This window comes from Cardiocondyla obscurior, linkage group LG08 (assembly GCF_019399895.1).
Source record: "Cardiocondyla obscurior isolate alpha-2009 linkage group LG08, Cobs3.1, whole genome shotgun sequence".
Lineage (NCBI taxonomy): Eukaryota > Metazoa > Arthropoda > Insecta > Hymenoptera > Formicidae > Cardiocondyla > Cardiocondyla obscurior.
This window is the reverse complement of record NC_091871.1, coordinates 2,776,016-2,802,150: the sequence shown is the minus strand read 5'-3', so window position 1 is coordinate 2,802,150 and position 26,135 is coordinate 2,776,016. Positions and strand designations below refer to the sequence as shown.

The following is a 26,135-nucleotide window of genomic DNA, read 5'->3' as shown; positions in this document are numbered from 1 at the left end:
TTTCACTTCCGGCGTGTAACGCTCTCGTACCTATGTCTCCTTTTTTCCCGATTTTCCTATTTTTTTGTTGTTGCAAAAATTAAAGAGAAAGTTGAAATAATTATATTTTCAGCTTGTGCCTGTTTTTTTTCTTGCAAAAAGAAGCACGCATTGTGAAAAAGCATAGATTACAAGCGACGATCTGAATTCGCGGAGGAACTACTTCTCGCCGGCTGCTATGAGATCGTGACGCCGACAGCTCACTCGGCTTACCTCTCTCCGCGCTCTCGTCCCTTCACTCCCTTCAGCTGGCTGGCCTGTTCACGGGCGGACGTGTTCTCGTTTATTCGGCTTGGATTTTCTCAATCTGCATCGACAATCATCGAGGAAATCGCCCTGAGAACAGTCCACATTATCACCCGCTGCAATGTAAGTGTTGCTAAGTCGGCGCAAAACAGATTTTGCGCCTCATTCTCGCTCATTTCTCATTTAACACTTGGCTACTTGTCCGGCCACGCTTCGTTTTACTGTACGCCATTTTGCAAATTAACGAGATCTTTTATCGCGTTCACGGCGCTTGCAAAATCGCAAGGACTCAACGACGTATACTGCCGACGTCCTGAAACAGGATTTTTGATAGAATAATTAATCTCGAATCGCCAAATAGAAAAGAAGGAATCTTTTGATCGAAGCAACGGATTCGCCTCGCCACGCGTCGCGTCGCGTCGATGGAAAAAAAATCTCGTGCTACGTTTTCCTCGGACGACTCGAAGCGCGTGAAAGAATCTGGAAAAAGTTGCGAAAATTTTTCATATATTTATGGGCGATGTCTCTTATATATTGACACGAAAACACGTAGCATCGGACTCGAATAGCAAAAGGATATTTGATTTGTTGGATAATTATTTGTGATGACTCAAGGCTACAGCCTGTTGGGAATTTCCAGGAAAAAGAGAGCTGATAGTGTTACATAAGTTTGTCCATTAACGTAAATCTTTTGTGCGTTTTCGCGATAAAATAATAGTAAAGCTAATATTCGAATTTATGGAAAAGTAAGTTTCTTATTTCTAAATAGATAATTAAGACGTTAAATGGCTCGTAGATATTGTATGATTTAGATAAAGAAAGTTAAAAAGTATGAGGAACAGAAATATTTGTCCTACAAGTTCTTTTTGTGTGAGCAGCTACTGACCGTTTGTATCCAATTTTTTTTTAAGATCAAGAGTCAGATGTTTTAACTTGTAGATATAACTTTATATGTATATATGTATTTTTTTTTTTTTTTTTTTTATTTTATTTAAAATGAATAAAGACATAATAATGTATATTTCCAGTTGAGCAAAGTTGTCAAGAGTTGAAACAATCAACCCTGAATAATTGTATACAAATACTAGAGACGTTTTGTAGCGAGAAAGTAAAATGATGAATTTAAAATAATTTCTTACGAGACGTTAAAAGGTATTTTGTTTGTTTGATAAAGGGCATACGGCGAACGCGAACGTTCCGATAGACGAGGAGGAGGCGGTGGTGGCGGCGGCGGTGCACGAGGTGGAGGAGGTCGATTTGGTAGTCGTGATGGAGGCGGAGGTGGAGGAGGTGGGAGATTCAGCAGCAGTGGAAACAGAGATAGCAGTTTTGGAAACAACAACTTTAAGAACCGGCAACCTGGGGAGCGCCTACGTAAACCAAGATGGGACATGAGCACTCTGCCACAGTTTAGAAAGGACTTTTACCAGCCACATCCGAACGTAATGGCACGGAGCATTCACGCCGTCGAAGCGTACCGTTCGAATAAAGAAATAACTGTGAAGGGGACTAACGTTCCAGGTCCGAATATTTATTTTGAGGAAGGTGGTTTCCCAGACTATGTTCTCAACGAGATTCGTAGGCAGGGATTCGGTGAACCGACCGCGATTCAAGCACAGGGTTGGCCCATTGCGTTGTCCGGTCGGGATATGGTTGGTATAGCGCAGACGGGCTCAGGAAAGACCCTGGCATACATTTTGCCGGCGATCGTGCATATAAATCATCAGCCCAGACTGAGCAGAAATGACGGTCCCATTGCACTTATTTTGGCGCCGACTCGAGAATTGGCGCAACAAATTCAACAAGTAGCGTCGGATTTTGGGATGTCTTCTCAAGTACGAAACACATGCATCTTCGGTGGCGCTCCGAAAGGGCCACAGGCGCGTGATCTCGAACGTGGGGTAGAAATTTGCATCGCCACTCCAGGTCGTCTCATAGATTTCTTGGAACGCGGTACCACAAATTTACGTAGATGTACATACTTAGTGCTCGACGAGGCCGATAGAATGCTCGATATGGGCTTCGAACCACAAATTAGGAAAATTGTAGAACAAATACGTCCCGATCGTCAAACTCTCATGTGGTCGGCTACGTGGCCGAAAGAAGTGCGTAATCTCGCAGAAGAGTTCCTAACGGATTACATCCAGATCAACATCGGCTCTCTACAATTGGCTGCCAATCACAATATTCTGCAAATCGTCGATGTGTGTGAGGAATATGAAAAGGAAAGTAAACTTATGAAGCTGCTGGAAGAGATCTCGAATGAGCCGGAAAATAAGACTATAATATTTGTCGAAACTAAAAGGAAAGTGGACGATATAACGAGAGCTATTAATAGATACGGATGGCAAGCGATTGGTATTCACGGAGACAAAAGTCAGCAAGAAAGAGATTACGTATTAAATCGTGAGTGCTATTTTTTATGATTTTTAACATACAAAAACATTAACGATCGTTTTAATTATATAGCATTTGAAATGTTATCTCACTTTGAAGAATCAATTTCTATTTAATTTTCTAATTAAGTAAAATCAACAACGTTTCATATAATTACGTGGATAATTAAAATTTCTTAGTATTTTTTATCGTATAGATTTATATATTTATAGCATTCTCTTGTTGAAAAAAGATTAAGAAAGATTAAGCTTTTTCTATTATTGCCTTCTTTTCAAATACTTGAATTATCTGATAGAGTTGTAGGATTATTTATAATATAAGAGATGTTATTTTAGAGTTCCGGAATAGCAGGTCTGCCATCCTTGTGGCTACCGACGTCGCGGCAAGAGGTTTAGGTAAGAATTGACAGATGCTAAGTATGATGTAAGGGTCAGGCTGCGATGGTTATTTCACATTTGTGGAAGTCGTGGTATCGTAATGTGGCAACGGATAACGGCATGTGCCAGACTGATTGACATTACCTCCTTACGAGTGTGGCTGGATATAATTTAATTACTCTTAAGGAATTCCAGGAACGACTAGTTAAATACTCGTATTTAATTTTGCCATTGACATTTTACGTTTCATTAATTTTACGCTAATTCTTTCGTTTCGCCTACTAATTAAGCGAGAGTTTCGGTAGTGCGCGTTACAGAGCGCCCCAGAGCAATTAACATTGCCATTGTCTTTTCAGCGATAAGATTAATGAATAAGTTTTAACCGTTTATTTGACTTGTTTTATATTAGGTTAGTTTATAGGTGGATTTTGACGTTCTTTTAATATTTTCGGCTATTTTATTTTCGAACGGTAAAGTGAGAACTTTTACGTAAAGATCACGCAAATGCGGTACGCAACTATATAAAACGTAAAAAGAACGTCAAAATATTTCAGCTTTAAGAGTAAGGATATGAGGTAAGCTATTATTAGCCAGGTTTATCTCTTCGAATTTTGTACTCTCAGATCGAATCAAGTCCTGTCAGTCTGGTATTAACGTGCTGTTCTATGTGTTTTCAGAGGCACATGCGACTCTGGAGTCTTAGAACTCTGCAACTAGCTTTGGAAAATATAATTGAACGGGGCGTGACTGCTGGTCGCCGCCCCCTCGCAACAAGCTATCCAAACGCTGTGCCTCGGCCACCTTGCCACTCGAAAAACACTCTCACTCTGTACCTGCGACGGTCCAAAGTATGGAAATTGTAGTAGGCCGTTTAGCATGAAGACGAAAGACAAAAAGAACAAAGATAAGAATATAAAGGATAGATATTGCCGGTTATACATTTGTTACATTCAAATAGCAAATTGCATCAAGTCGCGCTCTGCATTAATTGTGATATGTTCTTAATATTATTTAAAAAATTCTATTCGTTATTTTGCAAATGTTTAAGAATTCCGTACGAACAATCTAGAAAATTATTGTAGCGTTCCAACATTTAATAATCGTAGTATTATTTGCCAATTTCAATTATTAAAGATTCTTTAAGTTAGGACGAGTAATCGGATATGAAATCGTGATAGCGCAATAGTAATTTTGGCATCGAGATGGGAAAGCGCCTTCACAATATTGCGGTGCGTAATTCTTGATGCTAATTATTTGACGGGGGAGTACATGTAGGGGTTGAGTGGAGAACGCAAGGTGCTCACTTGATGTTCCAACCTCTTCACCGAAGCAATGTACAAGGACCAAATTTCGAAATAGCCAGCACAGATCCATACTTTGGTGCGGGAGAGAAGGGTGTAATGTTGACTAAGAATAAAAATGTAGAGCTCGCTAATACGTGAAGCGAGAATTCCATGAGAACCATCTGAGCTCTGATTCCTCTACATTTCCAAAAAATGTATTTACATTTCCAGCTCTAGTCGCAAACAGGTAATTACATGCAGACTTGCTCTTTGTGGTCAACTTGAATGTTATATGCAAATTGCAAATGGAACTAAAGTTATTTTATTACATCTTGGGACAATATTTTCTATCGTATGAGGTAACTTGTATGTCTTTGTCCGTCCTTTATATATTCGAGAGTACCATTTTTAATTGTCAAACATGTGGCAGCATGTTAAAGAAGAGAAAGTAAACTAATAATGATATTTTCTTTCTTTTTTTTTCCTTTCTTTTTCTTTCTTTTTTTTTTCCTTCTTTCTACCTCTTGTAAATGCTTCAAGGTTTGATATCGATTAATGGTATTCAAATTAATGGTAATCTATGTTCAGATTCTTTAATTCCATTAGCAAAGGTAGCGTCCTGGTAACATGCTTGAATCTATTCGCTTTATAAGTATAATTGAACCACAAAGAAACAAGTATTTTCCGTGTGCCGCTATTATAATTTTGTATGTCTCGCAGATGTCGAGGATGTCAAATTTGTGATAAACTTGGACTATCCGTCCAACTCTGAAGACTATGTGCACCGTATCGGACGTACTGGTCGCTCACAACGTACAGGAACCGCGTACGCCTTTTTCACGCCCAACAATGCCCATAAGGCTGGGGACTTGATCCAAGTTCTAGAAGAGGCCAAGCAAGTGGTCAATCCAAAACTGTATGATTTATCTAGAAATCCTGGCGTTTATAAGAGTGAGTATTTATTTATTAGATTTTTTCTTTCCTTAAAATTGAAAAATACAGATTTAAACACTTTTTGCTCTTAACATTTATTAAAAAAAATTTTTTTTTTTAATTTACCACCAAGATTTTGAAATTTATTGTGTCGATTATGATGCAGGAGGACGATATGGTGGACGCAGCGGTGGTGGAGGTGGTGGACGAGGATCTGGAGGACGCGGTGGCGGTTCACGAAGTGCTCGGGGAGGCCGTGATACGGGTGATAGAGGCGGAAGATTCGACCGCTCTTCCGGTACTGGCGCGAGTGATCGCGGCAACAAATGGTCCGGAAGCAGTAGCGGTGGGTTTTCAAAATTTAAAAAATTGATTGTGTAATTTTTATTTAATTTGCCCGGAATGGAAAATGTTATCATATAATCTACATCAGTAAAACACGCATACAATCAAGTCTCCACACATATTTTTAGCCCTTCTGTACTTTCCACCTTCCTATATAAAATACTTAATTGTTCACTGCTGACACGTTCGTAGCATAGATTAGTAAAATTATTGTGTCTTGTAAACGCCTGTGTACGCTTTACATAGGTGGCATGGGCGGTGCTAGTTATGGAAGCGGTAAATCGTTCCCTCAAAACAGCTTTGGGAGTGGAACTTCCGGCGGTGGCTCCAGTAGCTACAGTCAGAACAGTAGCGGCTATGGTGGAAGCAGCTACAGACAACAAAACGGCTATTGACTTCAATAAACTGTTAAATGTGTGGGTATTACAATATAGCAAAGAAAAGAAATCGAAAGAAGTAGACTAAAATTATCTAAGAAAAAAAAGATATATCCTAGATATTTTTTCATTTTTAACAGAATATCTCCATCCGTAATCAAGAGAATAATAGCAGTCACCGATTGATGATGATATGAGCCGATGATATAAGCCCAGAGTTGCAGAGAATCGTTCCGGGGGAAAAAAAAACAAAAAAAACAAAAAAGAAAAACTACATTCACATTTTCACGAGCATAACTCCTTTTTTTTTTTCTTTTCTAGTACACTTCAACTTTTCATTAGCTTTAAATAATATAATATTATCAATTATGCAAGTCACATGTGTTATATTTAGGATAGCTTAATATATTTAGGCGGTCAATTGTGCAATATAATTGTCGCCGATGATATAGTATTACAATTTGATCGGCTTGCCGATGTACATCCAATAAAATTGTAAAAATAACACTAAAGAGCAAACGTGGCGTACTTTTTGCCAAGTAGTTTTTTTTCGCTGTTTCTTCGACGCAGTCTGCGTATTTATTTTTTATTTTTATGTGCGTATTTATTTATAATGTTATCGTCATACGTAGAGATATAAATTTTTATTTGTATTTGCATAATTGTAACTAATTTCAATACTACAATATTTTAGAAATTTACTGGTAATGTTTGTCGTAAGTTAGACGTATATATACGTTAGATCAATTATTATTATCGATAATTTATATTCATCAAATGTTGCGAAAGATTACTTTATTCATTCGTCAATTCTCTTCTTCGAGAATTATAATTTAGTTCAAAATTGATTTGTTTACTCAAATAAAAACATTTATTGCGCTTATTACATTATTTGCTTTTTCACAATAATCGAAACTTTTCAATTTGTTTCCTATCGAATTGTCCATGTTCTTATCAGAGTATGTGTATTTATGGCAGTATCGTAAGTTATTGAAATGTGTAAGAAAAATCACACGTGCAATATTACCTTTTGTTTTTTTCGCGCGATAACATTTCTGCTTTCATCTTATAACTCGGCGATGTTACTGAGAAGCGGATCTGCGATAACTGCCGGCTACGCCGCGAAAGAGTAGGACAGACAGTGATAGCTCTGGCCTATTCTTTTATCCGACGGCAGCCGAAGCGCTGGCTTCACACGGACGAGCTTCTGTATTTGTACGCGTGGAAGCCGCGATTCCGAGTTGGGCTCTCTAGTTGACGAGATTAAAGCAATGTGTAATGTAAAGGTTAAGTTTTCATTATAATTTGTCTAAGGATATGAGATTGGAAATTATAGGAAAGAGCAAGAGTAGGAGAGACTTATGCATTATACAGTTATTGACAAAAAGGTTAAAATGGTTTTATATATATATATAAATTTAGGAACCGCTACACAATGACACATGTAGAAAAAAATGAGTCGTATATTTGCCTAACCTATATTTACATTCGTTTATAATATACACTATAATTCTACATATTTCAGTCAACGATCTTTTGATTTAAACAACTTATTTTTATTTATCTATCGTCTTCTAGAAACATTCATGGTAATCACCATGCAGTATCGTGTTTTTATATTTTCATAAAACTAGATAACATCGCAAGCGTTTCTCATTCGGACAAAGAGCGAGCGAGAATAAGTTGCCTCAATCGATATAAAATCCTAGCGAGTAAATGTTACATTGTTTCGACGATTTTTGTTGTATTTGATAACCGATGTGGACGATGGCTCGCTCGCGATGATGATCGGTGGACGACGGTGAGAGCTGGTGGACGTAGACACGTCGTTCACGTCAGTAAACGCTAAGTAATAATATCACAGGGTGGGTTTCTCGTCCGCAGGCTCCTCTTTTATGGGATGACTGCACTCCATTAACGCAGGATTCGCTACGGCGATTATGTTGTCTCCGCGCGAGGCTATCACCTACACATAATTTATGTCCGAGCCATTAACGGCCGTTGTAAAATAAGCAATGTATTGCCGTTTTTCCTTTTTATTCTAAAGAAGCAATATTATTCAAGAAAAAAAAAACAGCAAATAACGGCATGACGGATAGGAAAAAAAAAAGATTTGCGCGGTGTATTTAGCAGTTTTTACGAACGGCCTTCTTCAAATATCCGAGTAAGAATAACGTGAGATAAGAGATGTGGATACAAACGAGGACGTTGCTCACCTTTAGATTGAAGTCACCTTCTTTGTCGGTGTTCTCAGCCTCCGCCTCGTTTGTGTCCTGAAACATACGTAGATGTTATATCTTTCCTCGTTTTTAAAAGATTGTGTCGTTAAAAGCTTTTACGGCACATATTAGATTTTTTTCTTACGATTGGGACTACACGTACGTGCAAAGACGAAGATTCCTCGTTGGAGAATGAAAATTGACTGTCCGAGTCACTTATTTCCTCTACGCTGGCGCTAAATATACCGTTATTATTCTTCTTCCTCCAGTCTGGACTAAAACAACCCGAACAATATATACCCGTCAACATACACTCTTACTATAGACTTTTACATATATTAAGTATGTTATTTAGTATTAGAACTAAGGATAATCACCTCGACGATCTAGGTCTCCTCGTGATAGAATTATTAATATCCGTTCCAGAACAGCGTAAATCCAATTCCTCCTGAAACAGTGAACTGCTACAGACAGTAGGAGTAGCAAATTGGATGCGAGAAGAGGTGCAAAAATAAGATAAATAAATTGCTAAACTACTTGACAACACGACTTGGGATACCAGGCGCAAAGCATAGAGTCCGAGCAAGTCGTGTCGAATGAATCAACCTTCGAAACAACTAATTTTTTAAAATAAAATATAAGAAGCGATAAGACTATCTTAATTTTTCCGTGAGAAGTTTCATGCATTTTTTTTAAATTTTGAATATCTATTTAACATAGCAGATGGATGATTTAATGAGATATGCAATATAACGGTACGTATGCATTATATTCATGTAAAATAAAGAAAATTTGTTAGTTTGTCAGAAATTATTATACATTTATACATAAAATTTTAGAGTCTTAAGATCTTAAAAATTGACAAAGTAAGAAGAAACGTTCTGTGATTTGTAAATTTTTGTTAGCAAAAATATTAAAATACTATTAGTTGGCATGCTATTAGTCATTAAAAAACAAACGATCTTGCATGTTGAGTTTATACGTAAATAAATAAATTAATTAAAAAAGTGAAAAAGAAATTTTTGCAAGTAAAAGCGCATACAATTGTAAACTACGAAAGATTTTGACACATCTTTACCGTGAAAGTCATGCATTTTCAATTGAAATAGTGAAAGCACCAAGCCATGCACATGCTTTTGCAACTATACTTGACCTTTTTTGCATCCGTTTTGTTTTGCGCATACAAATAAGTGCGGACGGTTAGTGCGAAGTGATCTCTACGCGATGAGCGTACGGTTAATGATTAGCGGCCATGCTAGTGCAGCAGGTCACAGTGCACAGTAAACGATCTATTTCTGTGGCCAGGGTGATCTAACCTGCGTCGCATCCTCCCCCTCACCCTCGAGCTTGAGCTTTTGACGTTTCGCATGTTCGCCATCGGTCTCTTCCCCGTTTTCGCGCGGCCTCGACATCGACAAGCTATAAAAATATCCAACGACAGGTAGATTAGTAAATCTAAGTTTTTGTCAATAAAGATTCAATAAATATTTTGTATCGTATTTTATAATATTATTCTGTAAATCAAATATAAATTATAAAAAAGAAAAAGAAAAGAGAAATTTATTAACGTAAAATTAATCTAAATAGCGAAGCGACAAACTCCCAGATTATACGGGAAAGATACGAGCTTGCATTACTTACTATTGACTTTTCGAATAGTGGTAACCGGAATCACGGACTACACGACGCGCTAATGGGAACAACTCGTCTCGCCTGGTTAGGAGAGCAGGTACGAATCTACAGATTTGCGCGGCCGCCTCGTTCACCGATACCTCGTGTAACGTCAGAGGCTTCTCCGGTTTTCTTTTGCAATCAAATCTGCCGTAGATCGCCGCATATTTCCGGATCTCGTCCATTTTGTGCGGATCACTGTCAGACATTGTCATTACCATCTGTAACAAGGGCGTAGAGTGTATGAGAATTCAGTATTTCGAACATATCCCAGGCCGGTCAAAAATGAACAAATTACCTCTAGGTTCTTGCAGAGTTTTTTCTTTACGTTGTGAGGCTTGGGATCGAGGGGCCTTATGGTGGCAACGAGTCTCTCCGCGGCCTCGGCGAGCCGTTGCACCTGTGACTGCAGGAGGGTCGGCGTCGGCTGTGGCGGGCTCGCAGGTGCACCACCGCCACCGCCACCGCCACCACTTGGACTCGGCGTGGTTCCGCTGCCGCAAGAAGACTCGCACGTTCCTACCTGTACGCGATAGCAAGAGTGCGCATAAGAATCGCAAGAAAGCAACTCGAACATAATTCTTACTTTTCTACAGATGTTATATTACTTTCAAAAGATATTAATACCTTTTGTATATTCGATTAAAAAAAAACAAAAATTAATAATAATAATATTAATATGAGAGGTATTTCTATATAGCGATCTTGTGAAACGGTTCTTTCTTTACCTGTAACACATTAGGACTATGATTAGTCGCGTAAGGTAAGGATGTGTTCGGGCTCGGGCTCGGGCTCTGGCGAAAGGTCGTGGAAGTCGCCGAGACCGAGGACACGGTGGTGACTGGAACCACCGGGCTGACGCTCCGGCAGGGTAGCGGCGTCGGCGTCGGCGTCGGCGTCGACGTCGACGTCATGTGGGGCGTCGAGGTCAGGCTGTTCTGGGAGGTCGTGGGGAAACCGGCGGGCAGGCTTTGCATCTGCGGTCGCGGACTCGCGGCGCACGCGAAGCTCACGACCGGGCTCTTCGCAGCCGCTGCAGCGGCGACGACGGCGGCGGCGGCGGCGGCAGCGGCATTCGTCGGCACGACCGGGGTTTGAAACAACGCTGCGGAAATGTCGTTAAGTTATTTTTCATCTGTAATATAATGCAACATATAAAAATAATAAAAATAGAAATTGCCGCTTGAACGACGTGGGAAGCTTACAGGGATTAGTGAGCCATTCCTGCAGAGCTTTCTGAAGCCTTCTGACGTGAAGTGGTTTGCTAGCCATTCCCACCAGAGCCATGATTTCAAGGAACTCTTCCTCGCCAGCGTCGCACAACTGTTGCACGTCGTCACCTCCTGCAAACGCATCATCAGCGACGTCACTTTTTTTTTTTTTTCTATTTTAGACAAATTCAGACTTTCTAATTTCGAATTATTCTTCTTCGAGGATACCTCCAACCTCAACGTCTACTCTTTAAAACTAAATTTAAGACGAATACATTAATAGGTATGCGAAAGAGAAATTGAGTAAAATAAACATTGTAGGTAACCGATTATAAACGTAAAATTATATTTTTTTTCCGTTAATTACGAGTAAACTTTTTAGCGAAATGTGATATAAAACAAAGTGCTTTTAATTGCTCTTCAAACCTACGTACGATAACTATCTTCGTCCGGAAAACGAATAAAAATACTTACCCATTTCGAGGAGCGTGTCATAGTATCCCAGCAGCGAAGCGCGTTGCATTACTCTGTACAGCTGTAACTCGGCCTCGTTTTGCGGCACGGACGTCTGTACCACTGAAAATAATAAACTACAATTATCAAAAATATTCGTTACAAAAAAAAATCCCCATGACAAAATTTTTATATAAAATGTATGTTATTAATATGTCGATGTATACGTAAAATAGAAAAAAAAAAATATCATTACGTTTATAAAAAATGAAATAATTTTTGCCGCTTATATATGTATAATAAAACTGCATATATTTTTGCATAAAACCAATAAATAAATAAATATACAATGAATATATAGAAAATTGATTTTTCACGGAGGCGATCCTGCAGGGGAGAGATAATTTCGATGTTTTTCAGATCTGCACGATCTCAATAACCCTTGGACGTTTTCGCCGCCGCGGCAGAGGGATCGCGTCTCCTCGGACAACGGAGCGAGGGAACGCCGCGCCGGAGTGTCCGACTAGTTTCTTGCAAATTTCGAGGAACTGCGAGAAAAAGCGGCATGCACACACGTACCGCGTATAAATTAATACCGGTGCCGACGTTGGAGAGAAAGAAAGAGAGAGAGAGAAAGGCGGCGGCGGCGGCGGTGGCGACGGCGATGGGGAGAGAAGGGCATCGGGGTAAAACCGAAGAAAGAGGCCGTCGAGGTAGAGAAAGAGACTCGAGAGGAGAGGTAGAGACGCGGGGAGAAGAGCCGGAAAAAAAACTGGCCGGCGGGTCTTATTACGAGCCCGGTCTCACGCTCGTGCCTCTCGGGCCCGCGAATAAGTCCCCGATATCCCCCGATGCCGGCGACGACGACTCGTTTCGCGAGATTTTTCTAGCGCGAACCGCGCAAGCTGCGAAAAAAGGATCTACCTGGAAAGAGTCAGCAGGATCGCCGGACCGATAGCAGGACTAATAAAGAGGGAAAGCGGTCCGGGCATGCGAAGAGAGCTCTTACGCGAGCCAGTTAAGTCTTTTTTAACTGGCCAAACTGATGTATACCAACTCCAGGAGATATAAAAAAGTTAAGAAAATTGATGAAGCGGTTGCGCTACTTGATTTAAATCGACTTCTTTTTAACCGGCGGATTAATTTCCTATCGGAGATTGACATTAGTCTTTTTATTGCATTATCATTCATTTAGCATTAATTTTTTTTTTTTTTTAATCAAGTATATCTCGACTTAAGTGTCTCTCATTTAGATCTCTTTTTATTTCAATATTCAGACTGCTCTATATTAATTTGCTCCCTTTAATTTGTTTGATATTTCTTCACTTTAATAGAAAAATTCTATTAAAATCCACTACAAAATTAAATTAAAAAAAAAAAAAAAATTATCTATATTTCTCTAAAGTATAATTTGTAAAAAGCGTTTTACCTACTCAATAAAAATATCGTCGAGTACTCAAAATATAAGGTGCATCCTGACATTTTCGCGGGAAGAAAATCAATTTAGAGTATCGAAACGAGTCCGAGTTGATTAAAAGCACTTGTCTCTTTCGTATTCTTTTATATTCTTCTGTTCGTTTTTCTTTTTAATAATTATCGAGCAAAAGTATGTACGTCGCGCGGTCTTCAGATCAAAATGGCAGTGACCAGATGTAGCGTTTTCGCGTAATTACGAGCTGAAAAATTTTCACGTGCGGGCAGAGCTCTCGGCACTCTCAACTCCACCCCACGGTTTTTGCATCGATTCCCACTTTACGCTTCGCTCCCATTATTATTGCCGCCCGCTATTTATTTATATCCCCGTGGCTGATATCTTATTCACATTTTCACGACTTTATTAATAGGTACCGCGCGCATGTGATATACACGTTGTTGATCATCTAGCCGAGCTCGTCATCCGCGCGATAACACTTCGATCGAGCTTTTGTTAAAAAATAAAACCACGCGCAATCGTCCGCTCAACATCAACTTAACGCCGCATTAACCGTACTTATTAATAAGTTTTCATCCCGCATTTTTATTCTGCATATTTACTCGACCTCATTCGAGAATCGGACCGGCGTCAAAATACCTACTTTACATAAATCGTCCTGTATCCGACTTGATTCAACTCCCGCAATTCAACCGTCATAATTACAATAGGATCAATACGCGTTATATATATTATCCTCATCGATTCACATCGATGGAAAGTGACCAGCGATCTCCCTACCGACTCGATCTCTTCCCGCTCGAAAAGCCACGAGCGCAAAGTTCGTCGCCTAGTTGCGTCATCAGGATGCAATGAGATTCCCCGGCTGCATTTTTCCGTTAAATTCTCAATCCGGCGGGAAATCGTCATTTGGTTGTCACTCGGGTCTCGCTATATATGTATACCTGTGACCGGCCGTGGCTCTAGGCCGGGCTCTCTTGCGACGCATTTACATAACGACTTTTTTGGCACGGGGTGGCTCGTTTTTGTTGACCGGGAACGCGAACGCGAACGCGAACGCGGCCCGGAGGCAGAGAGGCGCGTCGCGACGGCGAGAAAAACCTGATCCCACAGCAGCGAAACCTTCGAAGAGGGCTCGCGTGGCTACCCAGGTCGCCGTCACGACCGGTGCCCGGTCCGCCACTTTTCAAGGGAAGGGAGAAAAAAAAAAAAGCGGTCACAAAGAAAAGGGAGAACGACGAATTCAAATCTGATAAATTTGGATGGATTTTTTTGTGTTTATTTAATAAAAATTTCTTTCGCGTTTTAACCTGTTATGCCCTGCTCGTTATTGTTCGCCGTGCTATTCTTGTCGTTAAACTCCACCGTTCTCCAACTAACGGAGAATCGGATACGCAAAATATTTCTTAATTCAGTTTCGATAATTTTCAATGCTATTAAAAGCGACGTGTTGCGCGATTATTTTATCACATTTTAATACGCGGATAATAAAATGTCGAAAACTCTAATCGTTGGAGGATTGGAGGACCTAACAGTGGAGGAAAAAAAAAAAATGAAAAAATGTGCGAGGTCTAAACGCCCCGTGCACGCGTGCGACGGAATCGCCGGTCACGCCGACGACTCTCCGGATCGTTATCGTTTTCTATCCTTGAATATGTTTTACGATCGCTGTACCGAGAATTAACCCGGTCGGGCCGCGATGCCACCGGAGACGAAGAAAAACGGTTCGCGAAGGAGAACCAGATTAGACGCGGTCGCCGAAAAAGAAACGGCGCGGTGCATTAAATCAGAAGCGACGTCGTCGAGATATGCGCGTCATAGTTCGCGAGACGAGACGAATGCGCCCAAAAAGCTGCACGCGCTTTAATCGTATATCCTTTACGTACTATTGTAATATCGAGAAACAGAGGAATTGTACGTGGATTGATTGCAAGTCTGTCTTAAGGAGGAAAAGAAGTAATTTTATAGCTTAATAAAAAAGGACGTTTCCTTCGCTCCACGTTTATCAAAGAAGCGAGAAATAAACGCCGAGTTTAAATCCTTGCGTCGACATAATTTCTGATTAATTAAATAAATAATTATATAATATAATTACAAAATTATATCTGTATAAATAGTAGATTAATCATAAGCAGAACTACGTGCAAAAAATCGATTGTTAATAAAATCACAATCAATCTGGAATATATATACAAGTACGCGCTAATTTCTGTCGACCCAATTATCTAAATTGGAGTCTTATGAGAAGATTGTCCGTTTAATAAATCGACGCGGAAGAAAAGCGTCCTCGAATTCCACGGGAAAGAACATTGTCGGATAGATTATCCACTTGTCGCGCAAACTCGATTCGTGATTGCGCGCGAGAAGAGAGAATGATTCTTAAGGAAATCGCCGTGACGATATCCCGCGGTGACCGAATTGTCGCTACGGGAGTCAAATAACAATGGTGCAACGGACAATCGCTACGAATCGAAACGGCGCCGGCGACTAGGTCGCGGCGAAAAAATAAAAATAAAATCGAATCGAGATGGACACGATGGAGATAGAAAAATTAACACATCGATTACTATACAAAGAAATATTTAATGCGCAAGACTATTGTATTACTTAATTATTTTAATATGCTTAGAAAAAGAAGAAAAAAAAAAAAAGAAAAAAGCCATTCCTATTTTAAAAAAAAGTGCTATCAATAAATTACTTTGATTATTTCTTATTAAAAATCACAAATAAAACTTATCTCTTTCTCTTTCTTTTTTTCAAAAAAATTAAATTACAAAATAATTGACATGAATTCCAATTAGTATTCTATTATTTCACTAGCACTTGGCTATTCGACGATCAAAATGGTAATCAATTCAAAGACTCGAGCAATCCTAAGATTGGAGCGGAAAGCTCAAACTTATTCGGGTATTGATTCAATCGGAACCGACGTTATTTCACCAATATGTTATATTGGCTTAGGCAACGAGTCATCTCGCCTTCGATTTATCTGTCAGGGAATCGCGCGGCGTAAGAAATTTTTCTCCCGTCGTGATAAAAGTCAATTTTCAGATTACTCTCCACCGAAATTTCACCGGTTTCTCGTGTTTCAGATAATAGATATTGCTACGTCGAGGTCACAATAGGTGACAGCGATCACGAAGTAAGAGAAAGATAGAAAAGTGGAACGTCGCTGGACCGTGTCGACTTCGTCACGACTATCATTTTTATTACATCTGCCATCGACAAGAAGACGCAATGTTCGTTCGTGGCGGACAGTGTCAGAGGCGCGGGATAATCGTGTTCATTTTGTATTGCGCTGAACGCGGAAAGTTAACAGCTAATAATCCACTCGGGATCAACTCCAATTCAATGACCAGTGCTTGAAAGATGTAATTAACGAGATAACGTATCGAACAACATCTGGCAACGATATCGTTTCACAACGTAGTAAATTGAAATTAAATAGTTGAAATTCTTTAATTCTTAATGCGAAGATCAAATGTATGACAAACGTATAAAGTTTCTTTGAATTATATATTAAATATCGCTAATATTTCCAAGTTTCACAGAACGCACGTGAAAATTACCCTGTTTTCTAAAATGGAAAAATTTTATTTGCAACGATATCGAGAAAGCGTCGACGCAAAAATTTTGGTTTGTAACATTTCGCGTTACAGTTCCGGAGCTCAAGGGACTCCGCGGAAACTGCCTCAACGATCTCTCGTCGCGCCAAAGGTCAGGAAATCTCGCGGCGCCGTCGATGACCGCGCGAAATTACTTCGTCCCGGGTAGAATCCGACCATCGATTCGATTCGTAAATGTACGAATAAAAATTTATTAAACTCATTTATTAAACTCATGCTAAATGAATAATATCCAAAGTAGATACCGACTCAAAACAATTTTTTTTTTTTTCTTTTTAATCGCAATTAAAAAATTTCAGAAGCAAAAAAGTGATTTACTTATCCGTTAAAATTTTACTTAATAGTTTGGACATGTATTGCTTTAAAAAAGCATTTCTTTGTCTTTGCAACAAATTATTTATTATAGAATAACTGTCCTAATTTCAATTAAATTACTGAAATAAAATCTCGATTGAGAAATAAAATAACTATCAATAGAAATGCGAAGAATGTACAAAGACGATATAAGAAATAATATAAAATTGATAAACGAAACCCCGCGGTGAATAGTCATTCTAACTGCAGATTTTTGAGCAAGCTCCTCGCAGGGTCAACCTCGCCTAGCTCCGAGAAGCTGCGGGAATATCCAAGTGGACTCGGGTGACGGACAAGGAAAACGAAGATAATGGGGCGGAAAGAGGAAAAGAAGGAAGGAAGGATGGGTGGGAAAGACAGGGCGAAAGGTCAGACTCGGAGAAGAGATGTAGGGTAAACGGGGGCGGGTTACGAGCGCTCGGATCATGGGCGATGGAACCAAGAAGGTTCATCGGAGTGGCAAGAGACGGCGAACGATAGGGTGGGAGGGGAAGTTAGCGTGGGGCACGTTCTTTGTCCGATACTTGACGGAGAACGGACTCCGCTCTCCTCCGCTGCCTCTGGCCGCGCAAAAACGAGTCTAGTTTCTTAGGAGCGCGTACTCCTTCCGTCTGTCTCTCTCCCATTTCCCTTGCTCCGTTCCGTTCTTCTCTCCTCAGCACGATATGGCGCGGCGCGGCGCGACGGCGGTTAGTATTTCGCTTTTTGCCGGCATTGTAATCAAGGAAGGGTTAGGTGAGTTTTTGTCGGCCCGCCGCGCGCCACCCCTTCGCGTCCCTCCTTCTCTCCTCCTCGGACAAAACACCGGGCAGATGGACTGACTCGCCGTTCGAATCTTTCCCTCCTTCCCCTTCGCGGATCCTTCGCGCTTCTCTGCGGCTCCGTTCTCCTTATCCTTCGCGTCCTTTTACCCCGCTTTGCTAAAACAGCGCGCAACCACCCTAACACGCCCGATTCTCCTTTTTACGCTTTGCCCCACCGCTCGTGCGCGTTTGTTTCCCTTGCCTCCTCTCTCTCTGCACTCACTCTCCCTTTTCCTGCCGCGCTTTCTCTATTTCTTGTGTTTCTTATCGTTAGGGTCTTTGTTCGATTTCTAATCTCCCTTCTTTCTTCTCTTTCTCTATCTCTTTCTTTCTTTTTCTCATTGCTTCATCAAGGCGCGCCAAAAGTCCCCCAGGACGATCGACGAGCGACCAACCCTCTCGAACGGGCGTTTAAGAAAAAGTGGATTTTCGCTCGATCAGCGATAGACGAGAAGACGCCAAAATGATTAAGGAAACATACGAAATTGTCGTAAATATCGATCAATAAAGTAAAAAATTTAGTTTTGAACAAAAATTGTCGAAACAAAAAATGTTGAGTATTCTAAACAGATAAGTATACGTATGTATATTTTATATAAATGTATATACAAATTCAGAAGAGCAGAAGAATATAAGTAGACACATTTTTTTTTTTTTTAGAAAGGTTTGCTGAGTTAAGGACCATTTTTGATGATTTTAGAAATATTAATAATTAAAAAAAAAAAAAAAGTGAACAAAATAAATACGTAAGTGTGAACGTCATTCCGTCTGGCAGAAAGATCTCTGTCTTACAAGTTGGAAGACAAAATAATCTTTAAATGGAGGTCGTTATTATCGTCATTGGTATTGGTCGAGTAAGTGATCTCAAGTCCCAAGGGTGCAGCCCATATTCCAGCCTTTCGACGAGGGGTTAAACCCTACCTCACGTTGCGATTCTCCGATTGCCGTTCAACACCCGGTCGAACTGTCACGAGGGTACCGTTCGCGCCATTTTAAAAATATCATCGCGACGTACGATTTAATTCTAAAAAAATTAAAATGACTTCGAGGTTCACATTTATTAAAAAAATAATTAAGTTATTAACTCAAATATTTCTCGTGAAATACAAAATAAAGATAAAAATAATTATTTTAAAAAAATTACAAAATAATAATTATTAAACTATTTTTTGTCTTTAATAATATTAATATAATTAATTACCCCAGCGCTATATCTTTTAAGCATTTAAATAAAAATTTAATTCAAAACTGAAAAAGAAAAAATATTGTTTCTAACATTGTGTTAAAAAGATTAAATGTTTTAATTAATTTTGTTTACAATACAAGGAAGGAAAAAAAGAAAGCGTATACTATACGTTGTCTTATTCTTTTCCGAGTTATCGGTCTCGTTTTGTTCTTTTGTTGGTAGAGTATAGACGAACGTTTGTTTAGATAAAAATATTATTGAGAGACTGTAAAAAACTAGTTTCCCACAGACCTCTTTTGAATAAATGGCTTTTTTTTTCTTTTACGGAAGACCTTTTTTTGACCGTAGAAGCGAAAGGGTTAGCCGCGGAACTGAGGGGTTCTTTTTTCAGTGGACGAGCTCATCACCTGCGGGAACTAATCGACGTGTCCATTGTCATCGTTAATCTGTATCTACACCTGTAGTCGACTGAACGGCGTAGACCACATTGCCATTCACTTAATCACGTTTTTGTCTAAAATTAATACGCAAGGAATAATGTCAATCGCAGGAAATCGATCGGATATTTAATCAGAAACACGTGTACCAAAAATCGGGATGAAAGACTACGTAAAAAGCATAACGCGTGACGTAGGTCGAACCAGAAATAAATATATAAAATAATCTCGCGTCGAGGAAGACGGTCATCTCCGATCAGTCGGATTAAACGGGACATAATTTTTGATGACAAAATAGAATCTCTGCCATAAAGAGTCGAGCATTCGGGCATTTTTATGCGAACGTCCCTTGCCGAGGTGGCCGCGTCACCTGGGAAGTGACTGATCGTGGGATACTCTAGAAAGATATCGTCCTTCATCCCGACGAGCGAGCGTAATGTCTTCGCGTGTGACTCATGCAGATCGAACGTGCCCGAAGATAGAGTGGAGAAAAAGTTGCCCCCGTCGCAGTCGTCGCCGGCCGCTGCTACTACCGCTACCGCCGTCGTCGTCGCGAGGGCCCCCACAGCGGCAAAAAAGCCGAAAGAAGCCGTCCTCCACGGGGGCAAAAACTCGCTGGGAATGGAGCGGAGAGGAGACAGCCAGCGCGCCGGAATTCCTCCCGAGGTCTTCACTTCCCCTCCTCTCTCTCTCTCTCTCTCTTTTTCTCTGTTCCACAGCCGGTTCTCTTTTTTTCTTTCTTTTTTTTTATCTCTCCGCTCGCTATCTCGCTACCAAGGGACGATGATATGCATATGCGCCGAGCATAGAGGAAAAGAGGAAGAGAGTAAGCCGCCCGCGGGGTCATTCGGGGTGCTTTCGGGTGGACCTCCGAAAACGGATACGGACAGGCGCGGGCGCATCCGAGCATCGCCTTGCCGGATTATCGCTTAGAACAAAAAAATGCAGACAAACGGGGAGGCTTCGTCGCTCTTTGTCCGCCAACGGGGTGTGTAGAGCCGAGCGGTCTGCTAGCCTTTTAATTTATTCGCGCGCTCCTGTGGGAACGCCGGATTCAAGAAACGAAAAAAAAAAAAAAAAAAAAAAAAAACGAGACCGACAAGGTAACGAGAATAAGGGACGATCGCGATCTGTCGTTGACACGCGTGAAACTGCTGCTAGGGTACGTTCTCTTTAGCGCCTCAACTCAAATCTCGACGGGATTAATTAAACAATTCACGTTCTTTCATTACGCTTGTCGAAATACACGACATATATGTTTATGATAAAAACGATTTTTTTTTTTTTTAGACTCGAGAACGTTCAAATACTTATTATCGTCAACTTTGTTAATCTATTTCAATTTCCTTTCGTTATTAAATATGCACATTTTTGGGATAAAGTTAAACAATAATAAAGCAATTAAAGTTTCATCGATTCAAAATATAAGTTCCGAACAATGGAACGGAGGAAAAAAAAAAAATCAGGGAGCAAGACGAGAGACGTCTTGCGCGTTCTCGCAGGCATACGGAAATCATATGGGTTCCGCATTCGCTCATCCGACAGATGAAGCTTTCACGAAAGGGTGAGGAAACCACGCACGGACGTTTCTGTCTCTCTTCCGCCACGGACGGTCAGCGGCTAACGTATAAACGGGAAAGACATACCGTTTGCTCGTCTTTGTACCCCGAACGACGAGCCCATTCATTCGTATACGTTGCTCGAATTAGCAGCTTATTCGAGTGCAGCCACCCACCGGTAGTACCCCCGGGCACGGGCGATCGTATTCAGATTAGGTTCTACGGCGGTCTCCCTTTTTGATTCCGCATCGCGAGCGGTAGTCGTCCACCGGGCGTGAACGTACAACAAAACTCGGGACGATTTGATTAGAAGGAAAGCCCGGGATAAGCAGCTGCGGTTCTCCCCTTTTCCTCCTTTTCTTCCTCGATCGCATAAACTAAAGAGACGCTTTTATCACGTCACCCCAACTTCTCGCCATTAAGACTGGGACGACGCATCTCGTCGTTATCGTTAACTAGTAATTTTGTTGCACGAAACAAAATAGTATTTTTATAAGACGAAAATATTAATGACCGCCAAGCTAATGTCCGAAATTAGCGCAATAATATACCCGACGCTAAGCAGACAGCGGAGATTTTCCAACTCCATTCTTATTAATTTAATAAAAAAGTCTCCTCCGACTCGATTTGAATTATCCGACTATCTTGAATAATTTACAAGTACATATATGTATAATATTGTGCAAAAATAATAAGAAAACTTGTCATTGCGATTCTTGTAATGAAACACGCGATTAACAGACTAATTTTTTTTTTTTTTTTTTTTTATCAAACGAGAATACCGGTGTTTCAATTCAATCGGTATCGAAAATAAAATACTCCGCTAATGCAAAAGGTAATTAAGTACCTATATGCAGACGAGTTCTTGACGCGATTAACCGCGCCGCGTTTGACTTTGTTCTTCTTTCCCCCTTTTTATAGGAATCCGCGTACATCAGCGGCGCAAATTTTCCGACGTTGTAATATGTAACGCGGGAGAGAAAGAGGAAGAAGGAGAGAATGCGAGCGAACATACCGGCGAGACCGGCCGAGCTCTCTCTCTCTCTCTCGTCCGACGCAAAAAAGCTACGCTCGCCAAGTTTTCTTAAGCGAGGGCACGAGCACACGGCAAACTTACCGCAAAAAAGCGAGAGCTTTTTCGCCGTGCATCAGCGCCAGCGCCGTCATCAATAGAGAGAGAAAGGGTAGACGGAGGGAGATAGAGAGAGCCTCTTTTTATCCCGTGTAAAATGTATAATGTCGCCTATCAAACAGCCGCGTGGTAATAACGCGCGTGTTACGGTAACTTCGGTTCGCTTACTAACCTTCGCCGTTGTATTCGACAAGAGTTCGTTTGTTAAAAAAAAAAAAAAAAATTATAACAATAACCCGGCATTTTCAGATACAACTCACCCTTGAATTTTTTTATCATTATCCAAACACATTTTCTATATTTAATAAATAACGCAAAAATTATTTTATTCTCCCTTACTAATTAATAGGATTTTTTTTTTTAGAGCAAACGTTTTTTTCAAATTTGCATAAAAGCTTATTTAAAAAAAAAAGAACCAAAGACTATTTAAAGGTTCCTAAAAGGTTTTTTTTTCCTTTTTTTTTCAAGCTCTCTAAAACAGTGTCCACGAAACGAAAAGTCACCCTTGAAAGTTAAACTGAAAAAAAAAAAAAAAAAAGCAACCCGCGTAACAAAATTATAAAGTGATTAATAATCTTTTCTAAAAGGGAAAGACGATTCGAAGAGCGCGGTCTCTCTTTCGGTCGCAATTTCGCCGTCCGTAGAAATATCGCGGGCAAAAGCGCGGCGGCTTTTTGCCGCGGACATCGCCGCCGTCGTGGTGGTCAACGCGCTTACACGACCGCACCGCGGCCGCTCGTAAGAAGCCGGCAAAAACGCAACGTGCAATAGTTGCGCCCCGGCCAAAGCCGGCGGAAGAAACGGCACGGTTTTGCGCGATTCCGCGCCGTTTCTTGCCGGCCCCCGTGAGTCATGCCGCAATGGACAAAGCGCGACGAGCGTCCCCGAGAATGCTTGGCGACGTGCCGGGAACGGAACTTTGCCGATATAATCGCGGAAGGAAGCTAGATATCTCCTGGATACGTGAGAGCTCGGGAAAAATGTAAAAATTAACATTTGGAAAATCGTGCGGAATAAAGCGTCCGTGGCCTTTAAATATTATATACGAGTAAATGATATCAATAAAAATTTTACGTTCCCGTATAAATAAAACGTCGGGCAAGCTCTCTTTCCCGCTGAAACGTATCTCGCGGGATAAAAATATGATGTTTTTAATGAGTACCTTTTTGCTGTTTACTAATTATTTGCTTCGCTTGCTGCTCGCTTTGTCACGTTAATGTTGCTACTAGAAACAGTAAACATTTCCCGCAAAAAGCGTCGAGAGGCGTTTCACAGCATCGTGTTGCAATACGCTACTTCTAATCATAGCTTCCGTGAAATTATCATTGCATTGGTTTTAATGGTGTCGCGCGAAGCGATTATAATTGCGTCTCGTTGAAACGAGACCCGAATCGTGCCCGAACGTGTATCTTCCTTTCGACGCGCGACGGGGCGAGAAACGAAAATCGGCGATATTTGTTAATCGCGGAAAACGCCTAACGATAAGATGAGAGAAGCTTTCGCTCGCGCCTGACCAAAGAGAACTTTTTGAAACGAGCGACATATCGAACTCGGTCGCGCGCTTTTTGCCGCGACGCGCTCCGGGTACGGGCACAAGCGAAACGGCCCAAAGTAGACGAAGACGGCCGCGGTTTCGTCGAGATAGAGGAAGAAAAATCCTCTTTTTCCGACGGGAGCTGCGGAGCTTTTTCTCGATGCCGTGACTCATCCAGTTTCTCGGCGAAAGAGGGAGAGAAAGAGACGACGCGCCCGCACGTACACACGTACAAAAGCGAGATGGCCCATGGTAGCTCCTCGGTCGAAACTTGTTCGCTCCGCCGGGAGGTAACTGCTGGCGATTACGTTTCTTGCGTAAACTCCGCCGGCAAGAGAGAGAAAGAGAGAGAGAGAGAGAGAGCAGGGCGCGCTTGCTATCGCGATGCGAGTCGCGCGCGCGGTTTCGAAACGAGCTCGCGAATATATACGAGCGCGATAGTGGATCGATCTGCAAGAAACGAGAAAATAAACTGGGCCCCGGGCGAGAATTCCTCACGTCAAAATCCGATGGCCCTCCACGCTTTCTTCGATAAGACGTCCCGACTCGGCGTCGAGTACTTCCGTTTCCGAATTGCAATATCATCGGATTATTTCATTTCGATAATAAACCTCGATACGAATCTAGAACTGTTTCGTGTACAACGTTACGTTACGTCGTCGAAAATAATTGACGTTTAAAGTTTCTATTTCTTTTTTTTACTTCTCTTGAAGCTTCAGAGAGTTTAGAGCGAGTAAAATGTAATCTAATGTCTATAATATTCAAATAAATAATTACAATTTATAAATCAAGTATACAATAATCGTGAATAATTAGTCAAAGTCAAGTCTAATTGGTAAATTAAAATGTAATATCGAGCATACGCGAATAACTAAAGAATTTTTCTCATTGACAGATTAAAAAGAATGCCTTTCCAGGGCTTAAGGGCTCGCGTAAAAAATTGTACATTTATTATTATTATTCCCTTGAAAAGATAGCTATTAAATAAAATTTCTCGCCGGGAATACTAGCTAATAATGCTTAGCTGAACGAGACATCGTGCCTTAAGCACGTACTTGCCGCGGAAATAATCTTCTCTCGTTTAACGTATTACTTTCCCCCCGTGCCTTACTTACGGCAGAAATATTTTCGTCGTTTCGTGGACGCTAGACACGAAAGGGTTAAACGAGCCTCGATTTCGTCAATGGATCAGCTGACTGGCCGAGAACGCGGCAGAATAAACCGGCCTCTCCTCCTTCGTCAGCCCGGTAAAGTACACGTTCCCCGATAGATACTTGGCGAGGTGCACCATTCTCCGTATCCCGCGCTTGCAAAAAATTAACGGTGGCGCGCTTCTTGCTATACTTTGATCTACACATGTAAACCGCCACACGCTCGCTTGTCGGCCGCCTCGCGGTTTACGAGGGGCTTTAACGAGCAGATTTTACTCTTAAATCGATTCTCGACGGTTTCGAGACATTAGCCGAAAGATTAACGGTGCTCCTCGAACTGGAACTAATGCAATAACGGGATACAGTCACTCATTAATTCCTAGAGGAAAAGGTGGAGAGGCGGGGGGAAGAGATATGAATAGAAAACGGAATAGAAATGTGAGAGACCCTCGAGCAGAGATCGGACGACGGATAAACTTTTGAGAGAATTACTTTTCGCTCAATTTGCTTTTTTTTTTTCCTCTCAATGTGAGAAACGGTAACTTCTTCGTACGTTAAAATTGAACTTTGTTTCGTCGTGACAAAGAAAGTGTTAAAAATATGCGTTTTCTGAAACGGCATACTAAACTGTATCAAACTGTTTTACTACAACATGCACGTTTTGCCACATGCCGAATCGTGGACGGTCGCGATCGCAAGAGAGACGATAATATACTATAATAACCTTTAAACGAAAATTAACTTACGTGTACCGTTGACGTTTCTGCTGAGTATCCTGGGTACGGCGGTGACCGGCACGCCGCTCGGCTGCTGATGGTTGTTGGAAGGACTGGCGACGACGACGACTGAATTTTGCGGAGTACAGGGTGCGGAATTGCCGGTTCCGCCGCCGCCACCGCCACCACCACCGCCACCACCACCGCCGCCGCCGCTGCCGCCGCCGCTCCCGCTGTTGTTGATCCCAGTGGTGCTCGGCGCCGAAGATACCGGGGAGGGCGTCGCGACCCCCCGCGTCGCCACCGCCATCGGCGTTTCTTCCGGTGCACCAACGACCACGCGCGCGTCCATCGCGGCTACCAGTGCTACCTGGGGCAACAGGAGCGAGAACGGTAGGATCGGCACCCGCTCACGGCAGTGATCCGACGAGCACGGGCTTCCAGGTCGACCACGCGCACTGTCGGCAGCATCCAACGAGGCGCATTCGAGCGTCGCGCTTGCGTTCGTCGCGAGGGAAGGTCGAGCGAGACGAACGTCCTCGCGGCGCGGATCGTTCTGTCGCTCTTCTGCCAGTTCTGCCAGTTCTGCCACAAACGCGGCGTCGTTATCGCGCTGCGACGCCGATCACGCGGCTCATTTCACGCGGCGAGGCA

General features: G+C 41.5%; 2 protein-coding genes across 2 annotated transcripts; one reads left to right on the top strand and one right to left on the bottom strand.

The window, feature by feature from the left end:
* Window positions 1-267: 267 nt before the first annotated feature.
* On the top strand, window positions 268-6,883 carry LOC139105217 (uncharacterized). The gene is made up of 7 exons (XM_070661209.1): window positions 268-408; window positions 1,460-2,691; window positions 3,018-3,077; window positions 5,063-5,293; window positions 5,442-5,621; window positions 5,867-6,036; window positions 6,138-6,883. Coding segments are annotated over exons 1-6 (1,854 nt in total). The 5' UTR covers window positions 268-406; the 3' UTR covers window positions 6,016-6,036; window positions 6,138-6,883.
* On the bottom strand, window positions 6,554-25,967 carry Nab (NGFI-A-binding protein homolog). The gene is made up of 11 exons (XM_070661208.1): window positions 25,512-25,967; window positions 11,573-11,674; window positions 11,093-11,230; window positions 10,616-10,992; window positions 10,186-10,410; window positions 9,858-10,108; window positions 9,533-9,635; window positions 8,594-8,664; window positions 8,380-8,491; window positions 8,214-8,270; window positions 6,554-7,963 (listed from the first exon to the last, which is right to left on the bottom strand). Exons 1-11 carry the CDS (start codon window positions 25,831-25,833, stop codon window positions 7,856-7,858), a joined length of 1,866 nt encoding a protein of 621 aa, XP_070517309.1. The 5' UTR covers window positions 25,834-25,967; the 3' UTR covers window positions 6,554-7,855.
* Between the last annotated feature and the right edge of the window lie 168 nt (window positions 25,968-26,135).

Coding starts and splice junctions, on each gene's coding strand:
- LOC139105217 (XM_070661209.1), top strand. Junction 3,078..5,062: donor CGTCGCGGCAAGAGGTTTAG/GTAAGAATTGAC, acceptor TATGTCTCGCAG/ATGTCGAGGATGTCAAATTT. Junction 5,294..5,441: donor AAATCCTGGCGTTTATAAGA/GTGAGTATTTAT, acceptor ATTATGATGCAG/GAGGACGATATGGTGGACGC.
- Nab (XM_070661208.1), bottom strand. CDS start 25,833: ATGGACGCGCGCGTGGTCGTTGGTGCACCGGAAGAAACGCCGATGGCG. Junction 10,109..10,185: donor AACTCTGCAAGAACCTAGAG/GTAATTTGTTCA, acceptor CCCTTGTTACAG/ATGGTAATGACAATGTCTGA. Junction 8,271..8,379: donor AGGAATCTTCGTCTTTGCAC/GTACGTGTAGTC, acceptor CGTATGTTTCAG/GACACAAACGAGGCGGAGGC.